This window comes from Lolium rigidum, chromosome 2 (assembly GCF_022539505.1).
Source record: "Lolium rigidum isolate FL_2022 chromosome 2, APGP_CSIRO_Lrig_0.1, whole genome shotgun sequence".
Classification (NCBI taxonomy): domain Eukaryota; kingdom Viridiplantae; phylum Streptophyta; class Magnoliopsida; order Poales; family Poaceae; genus Lolium; species Lolium rigidum.
In genome coordinates, this window is record NC_061509.1 from 173,132,203 (window position 1) to 173,143,084 (window position 10,882).

Sequence of the window (10,882 nt, forward strand, 5' to 3'; positions counted from 1 at the left end):
GGCAAGAAAAAGATGCACTGGCGTAGCTGGGAGTGGCTCTCTACTCCTAAATCACTTGGAGGGATGGGTTTTCGTGACTTGATCTTGTTCAACCAAGCGATGTTAGGCCGACAGTGCTGGAGACTACTCACTGACCCTAGTTCTTTATGTGCACGTGTGCTCAAAGGCCGATATTTCCCAAATTGTGAGTTTTGGGAGGCGACTCAACCAAGGTCGTCGTCATTTACCTGGCGCAGCATATGCCACGGCATGCAGCTAGTTAGGAAGGGGATCAGATGGAGTATTGGTGATGGAAAGAAAGTGAAAGTGTTGACTGACAATTGGATTCCAAATGTGGTGCCGGGTTCGTTTCAAACTCTGATGCCAATTCCAGATGGTGCCACTGTGGATTTTCTCTTGGATGGAATTCATGGTGCATGGGATGTTACTGTGGTTCGTTCCGTTTTTGAGGAGGAAGTGGCGAACCAGGTCCTTCAGATTCCAGTTTGTCGACGCGGCCGGGATGATTTTGTGTCCTGGCCGTTTACCAAGTTTGGTGTCTACACTGTTCGATCTGCTTATAATATGGCGAGAACTGTTAAATTTTTCTCGGATCGTAGCAAACAGGGTGGAGGTGCCAACTCATGTACTGAAGCTGATGGTCGTTTGTGGAAGAGACTCTGGAGTGCAATTGTGCCGAAGACATATTCCAGCTTCAAGTGCTTGTGTGTACTGTAACAGGGACGAAACTGCTGGCCATGTGTTCCTATCTTGCGAATATGCAAAAGAAGTATGGAGAGAGATCAAACCTCTGTATGGCTTACATCTACGCAGAAAGTTTTTCACTAGCCCAAAGACCTGGGTTTTCGACTTTCTGTCGCGATCAACAGAGAGGGATCTAATGGTTTTGGCTGTCAGTGTTTGGCATCTATGGGTTTCTAGAAATGGAGTTCGAAATGGTGAACTGATGAAACATCCCCGTATGGTTGCTGAACAGATCAAGGCTTATGTCGAGATGATTGAGTTGCATTCTTTCTCCCTGGACCCTTCTACTAGGCGTGAAACCATGACTTCCACACCCCGCTGGTCTCCGCCGCCTGAAGGTACGGTTTATATCAATGTCGATGCAGCTCTTTTTCCTCCTACTCGCCGAATGGGAATCGGGGTCGTGATCGGGAACCACGAGTGGTGATTGCTTGATCGCTTGCAGCGAGCTTCAAGACGAGGTCACGATGCCAGAACTTGCTGAAGCATTAGCTCTACGTCGCGCTATTTCCCTTGCTGGTGAGAAAGGTTTCGACAAAGTAATGGTAATCTCGGACTGCCTGTCTTTGGTTCAGCGTTTTCAATCGCTGGAGCTGGATCGAAGTCTAATTGGAGTGGTTGTTGAGGACATCAAATCCCTGACCAACGGCTTCACTTCCTTTTCGATCGTCCATGTTCGTCGTCAGTGTAATGAATCGGCACATATTCTAGCTCGTTCTGCTGAGCTTTTTATTTCTACTATTTTTAGTAACTTTGCTCCGGATTGTATCCGGCAGACTCTATGTAATGATTTGTTATGATCAATAAAGTGCCGTTTCTCTCAAAAAAAAAAAGCAGTGGTACCCAAACCCACCAGAGTTAAAACCCTAGAGTTTAAAGCCCATAAAGGTGAAATATTCTTTAAGTTGAGGCGACGTTCCCGCCGCGAGGCGTTTGTGGTGACTTCGTTAAACCCTAGAGTTTATATGCATTTATAAAGATGAATATATGTGGGTATTTGTTTTGAAAAAGAAAAGATATTGAAGTGTTTGATGGGCAGCCGACCTCCTTTGGTACTCCATCGACACATCTACTTAGGAGTTGAGGCATGGATTAAAGAAAATGATCAGTCTTGAGAACTAACCCGTTATTGGGTGGTTAGGATGGCAGTGCACCTCCAGTCTACTAGAGTTTAACCCCCAAGTTTGACACTTCGGTGTTTCATTAAAGTCAGAATATTTTTTAGTGGGAGGCGACGTTTCCGTCCACAATGAGGTGTTGTTTCATTAAAGGCGGAATATTTTTCAGTGAAAGCGACGTTCCCATCAACAGCTAAACGTAATTTCAAGATCCGTCAGATAAAGTTTCTTTAACTCAATCTCTCGGAGGTTCTCATAGAGGTAGAGCGTGAGTACGTTTATAGGGATGAGCGTATGCTATGTATGCTATGTGATGTGTTTAGAAAAGAAGAAAAATCAATCCTCCTTGCATGACACGCTCCCCATTTCCCCATTTTGGTGGAAGTACGCTGTGCACGCATCCTTCGCGTATTTCCCCAGCCTCCCACAAAGTGCAGAGCAAACACTGACACCGAAGCTACCGGCGCGGCGACGACCATGGGGATGCACCGTCCAGCGGTGCTCTCGCTCCTCCTCCTCCTCCTCCTCAGCACCCTCGCCCTGCTCTCGCCGGCCGCCCGCGGCTCGGAGTCGCCGCAGTACACGACGGTGCACGCGGAGTCGGACTTCGAGGTGCGACTCTACGACGACACCGTCTGGATGTCCGCCCCCTCCGACCACGCTTCCTTCCACGACGCCACCAAGCTCGGCTTCCATAGGTAATAGCCGCCCATCCCTTGGGATCCCCAAGACGGATTTGCTTGGATTCGTACGGAATCACCTGATTGATCGATTCATTCGAGCCTCTAAGCACGCCGCCCTGGGTCTGCACTCCATGGAGACGAAATCTTGCTGCCCTTCGATTATAGTTTCGTGAGCGTGTTGATTCTTGTGCAGGGACGGGGAATTGACCAAGAAATCGATAGATTCTACTACAAGAAATTGATGGGAAAGTTAGGGGGTTTGGTGACTTTGGTCCAGTTTGCCTTTCATTACGGTGCTTGTACAACTCAGCTCAGCAGTGAGAAGGATGTGACCCTGATGAGTAGAGAGAAAGAGAGTAGCTATGTTCAGTTCTAACCTGACAAGTATTTGGGTTGCTAGGGAATCCGTAGCACAAAAATGTACAGGGTCAGACATTCCTTCGCGAGAATGATCAGATCCCAGGTAGAGTTCAGGCTGGAAACCTATGGTTTGTGAATCACCTTCAGTATACACAAAAAAAACTAACTACTTCTTGATGCCGGTGCCATTCACAAAATTGTGGAAGATCCGCAAAAGTAAACAAACATAGTCCATTTCTGACCTGGTAGAGTGGCATTGTTATCTATAATCTGACTTTGCCGCTTTGATGTACGAAATGAGCCAAGCTCCAAAAATAACTAGGTTACATAAATTATGATAGGACTACCGTGTCGGCAAGCATGGTGGCTGATAGAATAGTTTTTATTTACTGCTGTAAAGAAATATCCAGGGTGTATTCTGCTCCAATGCTAACAATTGGTCTACCGCATTGGTGGACATGGTGGCTATAGAATACTCTATATTTAACTGATATGAGGAGATATCCAGGGTGTTGTCTGGAATTTGGCTGTTCTGCCTTCTTTTGTTTTACGTAAGGGGCGTCTCTTCATTTCAGGAACTGATATTAAGATCTCTGTCATGTCTTTCTTTTTTTGCCTCCATTGTGATGCATAACAAGGGAAAAAAATGAATGAACTGTGAAAATGAGAATTTATAGGCCCCAACAGTTGGCTCGATTCCGAGTGATGTTTCCACCCAGCCTTGCAAAAGTTCAACTGATGCCATATATCAACTTTGCTAATTTCTGAAATATAAATATTCACCAGCAGCATGTGAACCTATATTCAACTCTAACCTGAGAAGTATTTGGGTTGCTGGTGAATCTGTCGCACAGAAAATGTAGGGCCAGCCATTCCTTCACGAGAATGATCCGATCTCAGGTAGAGTTTAGGCTGGAAACCTGTGGTTTGTGAATCATCTTCAGTATAGACAAAGGCTAACTATTCCTGATTCTGGTGACCAATTGCAAAATTATGGGACATAGTCCATTCCTAACCTGGTAGCATGATAGTGTTACTATATAATCTGGCTTTGCTGCTTTGATGTATGAAAAGGGCCAAACTCTAAAATAACTAGGTTATCCAAATTATGATAGGACTACCATGTCGGCAGATATGGTGGCTAATATAATGGTTTTTTTACTTACCGCTGTAAGGAAATATCCAGGATTTAGTCTGCATCAATACTAGTAATAAGTATACCGGCTTCCGCATTTGTGGAAATGTTGGCTATAGAATAGTAAATAAATTTACTGCTATATGAAAATTTGCGGGGTGTAGTCTACATCAAATACTAACAATTCAGTGATTCTGCCCTGATTTTTTTAGCTGTACATTAGCGGCTTCTCTTCATTTTAGGAACTGATATTATGATCCCTGGATGTTTTCTTTGCATCCATGTCCGAATAATTCTTGCTGTACGCTGAACAGTTGTTCCTGATACCTGCCAGGTTGTTCCAGTACCTGATGGGCGCAAACCTCAACTCCTCTAGGATCAGAATGACGACGCCTATCCTCACAAGCACCGTCGTCGCAGGCGCAGGGCCGCTGCAATCTTCAACATATTTTGTCCGTCTCTACCTACCTACACAGTTCCAAGCTTCCCCTCCTGTCCCTCTGCCTGAACTGAACCTCCGTCCAGATATGTGGCCAGGCCACTGCATCGCCGTCAGGAGCTTCTCAGGTTACGCCAGGGACAAAAATGTTGTCGATGAAGCTGACAAACTCGCCATGAGCTTGAGCCGGTCACCGTGGGGCAACTCCACAAACTATCCTAGCAAGAACGCCTACTCGATTGCACAGTACAACAGCCCCTTCCGCATCATCGGCCGTGTCAACGAGGTGTGGTTCGACGTCGACTGCAAATCTACATCTACTGGGGTCGAGGCATACTGAAATGCTCTAATGCAGTATGCCATCACCAAAGAACCGACTTGCATCACTATCCTCTTGTATATATATGTTGTCTTGGTTATTGTATGCTTGTGATGGCTCTGTCATGTCCATCCAGCACAGCAGTGACGAAGTAACACAATGGATTTCATGTCTACTCCATGTCGCTTGGAATAATCTTGTGTTCGAAATGTTTACACTCGGCCATTCCAGTCAATAGTTGGCTTGCCCATCTTATAGCTGTAGATGCAAACTGAATTCGAAAATGTTGTACAGTGAAATTCCAAACATGAAAAGCCTTCTCATTGAGCTGAGCCTGAATCCAGTTTAACAACCCGGAAGGGATCAACGTGCTGGTACATTAACTAACAGTACCAGCTTATATATAAGTAAAATGCAGACGACATATAACCTTTTAAGTTGGGTATCATCAATGGAATTGGAATGTAAAACGGCAAGTTATGAAATGTTAATTGTCCTGAACATAGTTCTATGTCAGTCTCATGGTTCATCAACTCGTAGTCAGAGAAAGTCAGAATCAGCACAACATGGAGGACCATATAAAGATCAGAAAGCTTAAAGAGAGCTACTGGGTACATAGTTGGCACAAATGCTGGGAAAACACATGACAGGGGCTACTTACAAAATTGGCTATCCGTATGAATAGGTCAGGACAGAAATGAGATAAGCATTCCTCAATGGTTACCAGACATGACCTATTCTAAACCTGGCACTACAGATTGTGTCAGTAGGTGCACAAGAGTTGCAGCCAACAAGACAAACAATGCCGCGAAAATGTACTTCCAGTTAAGCTTTGTTGGCTGGATGGACCGCACTGTCTCAAGAGTGCCAGATTCATCCTCCAGTAACGCAGCAATCACAGCTTCGTTCCCTCCAAGATTGTCAGCTGCTGTCTTCACCTTTGAGCACATACGCAAATGTCAGAACTTTCTGCTTCTTTTTGCAAGGGCATAAATGATACATTTAGGCTACATGATGTATAAGCTGAACATACTGATCGTATTAGTAAAAAATTCAAAAAGGAAAAAGGTCTACAGAACAATTGCATTTTTTCCCCAAAAGGAGGTTATACACAGAACAATTCTATAGGATAACACAAGTTCCATACTGTATATTAGCCCTAACCAAAGTCTGTGTCGATCAAACCACAAATATTCCAGCTGCACGTGTATACATTCAAGTTTTGTCAGTAGCAACTTGCATTATGAGTTAGGACTATCGAGAAATAGCATGGAACAAGGATGAGAACCATTGTTCATATCAACAGTAGTGGGAAAGCCAAGAAATTTGCTGCCTACGTTTTTGCACAAGAAAGCAAGAGATCTAAGTACTGACCTGTGTCTGCATTGGTGAAGAAGTCAGTAGTACTTCCTCTGTTACATTAGTGAGTTCACCTTCATTAGCAGCAATACTTTTGCTCAACAAGATACCTTCGCTGGCATTCTCTTTGCATTTTTGAGCCAACATCCTGTTCTTCTTTGTTAGCGCAACAATCTATAAAGAACATACATCAAGAAGATGATTAAAAAATAGCCATTATATTTACACTGATTATCATATACACACTTCACAACAAGGCAAACTGTAAGTAAACAGTATAAGATAATACCCAAACACAATTTCCGAAGAAAGTTGTTGATTAATGATAGGTCTATTGCAATATCTGATGCCAGAAAAGGCCACATAAATGAGTGGTAAAAGCCGCATGATAATCTTGAAAGAGTTCAAAAGTAAAAGGAAGATAATGTACAGTCTATGCCATGGACTTGCATAAATAGATGCAACCAAAACTCGAAGTTGGTCAACTGGATGTTAGAGCAAGATCAGTCCACTCCCTTCAGGTATGAGCCTGAACGGTTACAAACGTTTTAAAGAACATGCAAGATATGACATATCAAGTAACTGGTGTCAACATACGCTCAGGACAATGCAGCATAATGCACGATCTTGTATAAACTCAATTTCAACTCTAACTAATCATTTATTTACCCTTCACGCAGTGCTCCTCATATCTTATTCTCCTTGTTAAATCAGAGCACTGAACACATTTGTATACTTGTGATCGAACTCTTGCTTTGGGATCAATCATATTTTGTCTGCTTGAGATGAAATGCAGCAATAAATAGTGTAGTATACTGGCAAAACAGAGTTCCAGTTTGTCTACGCATGATATAATTCTTGATTCCTGACCAAAATCTGTGATCCGTTAAGAATCACAGATGCCAATCAAATTTTCATCCTTTTAATGCTTTCTTCTGAACCCGAACCCCAAAGACGGATTTTAATTTATCCTACATTTTCCTGGGACATCTAAATTCCTGGAACAACTGGTTATTCTGTACGACACTAGCCAGACACAAAATGCATATGCACCAAAGCACAAATAATTCTTTTTTGCTGCAAACATGTATAATAAATTCATAACACCCGAACTGCATACATACACACAATAGTAAAAATAGTGAATTTTCCATAATAACAACACGCATACCTGTAGATGAAGGCGTTCTCTTTCCAATGCAAGTTTAGCGACCAAGTCAGAGATAGTCTTAGTTTTAATACCAATATCTTTGGCAGTGGACAGCTTTTGTCGGTTGGCATGACGCAACGAGTTCTCTAGACTTTCAACCCGGCCTCTCAGAAATGACAGCTCTTCACTAAGCTCTAAGTTAGTATCTGTCAACAACGTACATTTTGATTCAGCACTCTCAGCCCTGGTTTCAGCTTTCGAATACTTCTCCTTCAGATCCTGAATCATGTGTTCCATATCAGATATTGAAGACCTTAACATACCCTGGTGTTCACTAATAGCCTCAAGTGATGCTCTTGCGTGCTCTAATTGAGCGTCTGACTCCATAAGTTTCTGTTCCAATAAGTCTGCCCTATTTGATCCCTGAGACTTCAGAGAGTTTAGCTCCCCATTAAGTTGTACATTAGCTTGAGTGAGCTCTACGCACCTTGCTTCAGCATTTTGTGCTCTACTTTCTGCTTTAGAAATGGTATGTTTAATATCATTGATGATATTCTCGAATGTGCTTATCTCAGATACTGACATATTCTGCATTTTTTCATTTGCTCCTCCTGATAGCCATTCTTCCAGTTTCTGAAGCTTATGCTGTAAAGTAAAGAGCTCAGGGGTTGACGACCTTTGACTCTGCATAGCTTCCTTGCTGGCATCCTTTTCACTGATGTCTTGCGCCATCTCTGATGAGCCTTCCAAAGCATTTAATTGCACTAAGCTTTGCTCTAGCTTTGATTTAAGGTCATCTTCCCTACGACCTGATGCACTTAGCTCTGACTGCATGGTACTAATTCTATCAGTAAGTTCCTTTGAAATACCAAGAAACAGGTCGGAAGCATTTTCTGCTGCAAACGTTCTTTCAGAAATCGCTTCCACCGATTCCTCCAGGAAATATGATTCCTGTTCTGCACGGTGCAGCTTCATTTTGAGTTCTTCCACGACAACCCCTGAATCACATAGCTCCTTTTCAAATTCCAATTCCCTTGCTATTGACTGTTCTAACATATGCAGAACGTTCCTTTGGTCCTCAGCCTGCATAGTTGTGTGAGATGAAACATGTCCGTTTTCATATGCACCACCTTCACTATTACCTGTAAACATGCAAATAATTAGGAAACGGATGCAGTCGACCCTTACAGAGGGATTAAAGAAAATGCTAAGAGCATACCAGCTTTATGGTGGGAAGGGTCTATGGCTTTATCGAAATTTGCAGACTCTCTTCTAATTGTAGCGATCAGCTCCTGCATCTCCCTCAAGGACTCCGTGGCAGCGTGCAGCCTACCCTTCAGCCTGCCCTCTGATTCTTCCCCGTTCACCACCACCTCCTTTTCGACATCACCAATATCGATTTGAATAGAGCCGACTAACTTCTCCAACTCGCTAACTTCCGAATCTACAATCCCATACAGGGTGTCGAATTCGAAAGCCTTCTTGAGCGACTCGGCCGAAAGCGAGTCGGGGTCCAGCATGAGAGCCTCGATATCGTACGCCCGATGAGCCACCTCCATCAGTAGCATCTGTAGGTTGAGCAGCTTCTCGGAGCCATATTTAATTTCGAGCTCCACCCGAGATATGGCGTCGGCTACGTTTCCCCTTCCATTTGATCCATCTCCGTGCGACGGAGCATTTTCTTGGAAGTAGTAGCGGGCCTGAGCGTTCTCGAAGTCCATGATCCCTCCCCTCTATACCTCTGCAACATGTTAAATCGTGTAAAGAAAATATTCTCGAAAAAAATAATGTAAAGAAAAAAATTATAAATAAGACTTTCGTTCCTCTAAATATTTGAGCGGACTAGTAGGATATAAGAAACGAAAAGCAAGCCTCTGCTCCAGCACCGTCCATCAGTTCAGCCGAGGAACAGCCAAAAACAAAATCAGCTCGCTGGGCTCAGTTAACAAGTGATCAGACTGTGCTGTATTCCCCAATTTGGCTTGGGAATGAAATCAATTGCCTAACGAAATTGGCCCGGCTTGGCTCTTTAGCTTGATAAATAAAATAATTTGTTTCGGAAACAGGTACGATGGTACTACCGGGTAAACCACTGTTAAAACAAGGCATCAGCACCGGGCATCAGCTCGCCGATGAGCAGCCAAAAAAAAAAAAAAATCAGGTTGCTGGGCTCAGTTAACAAGCAATCAGACTGTTGTGCTGTATGCTCAAATTTGGCTGGGGAATGAAATCAATTGCCTAACGAAATTGGCCCGGCTTGGATGTTTAGCTTGATAAATAAATAAAATAATTTGTTTCGGAAGCAAGGAAGATGGTACTACTATCAGGTAAACCACTGTTGAAACAAGTAAATTAACCTTAATTTTAAACAAATCTCGATAAAATTCGCCCGGGCTCAATATCGCCACACACGTGTACAGCACGCTCCGTATCGTGGGCTATGCGCGCATAGACCTTGCTGACTCCTGGTTGGGGTTGGGTATTCCTGTCTGAATCTCAATCGCGCCAGAAATGAAGGCTCGCCGTAGAGGCCGACCGGCGCGCCTAATGATTGGGCGAGGGCATACACGGCGCGGCGGCGATCGAGCGCGAGGGGCGACAGGACGGGGAGGGGGAAGGAGAAGATACCTTCTGTTGCACGCGTGGAGGCGAGCGGATTGGTCCGTCGCCGTCGCCGCCGAGCTCGCGCGGCGCCGGTAGGTGTCGCGTCGCGATCCCCGGAGGATTTGAGGATTTGTTGGGAATGGAAAGAGGAGGGGTTTTGGCCTTGGTTACCGTTTCCGCTGATTCGTCGGGTGCGGCCGCGGCCATGTGGCGGAGAGCGAGGAGGAGGAACGTTGGGCGGCGTGGCACGAGGGGTGACGTGGCGCCGACGTGGCAGGCGTGGGTTGGATTGACAGGAGAGGGCACGCGCGCACGGACGAAGACGACGAGACGCTTCCTGGAGACTATTGTTCGGTGGTGCCGAAAGCTGTCCCCGAATCGCCAAGTTTAAATTTGATTCTCGATCGTATTTTAATGTGACTAGTACAAAACCCGTGCGTTGCTACGGTGTCACAATAAATAAAAGGGTATCATTTAATATGTTTATGCCCGTGTGTCGATCAAATCGAAGTACATTGGAGTTTTTAATGAACCTATCTTTTATACCGTGTATTTTTGAACATCATAAAGCCCATAAAATCCAAGAAACCACTGTTATATACCTTCGTATCGGTGTGTTGGGTCTACGCGTATCTCTAGGTTCACAATTTTACCTAATAAAATAAGTTATATATTACAAAATATAATTTTTTAGAAAGCAGAGAGGTCATACTTTCTAATGATATAATTTTTTATGTTGTACAATATGTATCAGGTTGGTCAAATTAATAACCTAGAAATACCCGGAGACCTAACCCACAAAGACTGAGGGAGTAGCATAGATAGTAATTATGTTGCAACAGGAGAGAGAAATATATCACGAAAATACGCGTCATCGTAATATCGTGGCATTGCATATTTTTGTCATGCTCTTGCTAAATCCTAGAAAATACTTGCAAACCCTATTTTGTTTTGCTATTTTACTCTATGCT

The 10,882-nt window shown here is 43.9% G+C and overlaps 2 protein-coding genes across 2 annotated transcripts; one reads left to right on the plus strand and one right to left on the minus strand.

The window, feature by feature from the left end:
• Positions 1-2,225: 2,225 nt before the first annotated feature.
• Positions 2,226-5,048, plus strand: LOC124687713 (heme-binding protein 2-like). The gene is made up of 2 exons (XM_047221466.1): positions 2,226-2,560; positions 4,375-5,048. Exons 1-2 carry the CDS (start codon positions 2,340-2,342, stop codon positions 4,817-4,819), a joined length of 666 nt encoding a protein of 221 aa, XP_047077422.1. The 5' UTR covers positions 2,226-2,339; the 3' UTR covers positions 4,820-5,048.
• Positions 5,049-5,375: 327 nt separating this feature from the next.
• On the minus strand, positions 5,376-9,764 carry LOC124692601 (WPP domain-interacting tail-anchored protein 1-like). Its single transcript, XM_047225999.1, has 5 exons — positions 9,665-9,764; positions 8,527-9,048; positions 7,329-8,449; positions 6,173-6,331; positions 5,376-5,736 (listed from the first exon to the last, which is right to left on the minus strand). The coding sequence occupies exons 2-5, from the start codon at positions 9,026-9,028 to the stop codon at positions 5,533-5,535; spliced, it is 1,986 nt and encodes a 661-aa protein (XP_047081955.1). The 5' UTR covers positions 9,029-9,048; positions 9,665-9,764; the 3' UTR covers positions 5,376-5,532.
• Positions 9,765-10,882: the final 1,118 nt, after the last annotated feature.

Excerpts from the sequence above, each read along its gene's own strand:
- LOC124692601 (XM_047225999.1), bottom strand. The coding sequence starts at position 9,028 with ATGGACTTCGAGAACGCTCAGGCCCGCTACTACTTCCAAGAAAATGCT. Across the intron at positions 8,450-8,526 it reads CCCTTCCCACCATAAAGCTG|GTAATAGTGAAGGTGGTGCA; the intron begins GTATGCTCTTAG and ends GCATGTTTACAG. Across the intron at positions 5,737-6,172 it reads CTTCACCAATGCAGACACAG|GTGAAGACAGCAGCTGACAA; the intron begins GTCAGTACTTAG and ends ATGTGCTCAAAG.
- LOC124687713 (XM_047221466.1), top strand. The coding sequence starts at position 2,340 with ATGGGGATGCACCGTCCAGCGGTGCTCTCGCTCCTCCTCCTCCTCCTC. Across the intron at positions 2,561-4,374 it reads ACCAAGCTCGGCTTCCATAG|GTTGTTCCAGTACCTGATGG; the intron begins GTAATAGCCGCC and ends GATACCTGCCAG.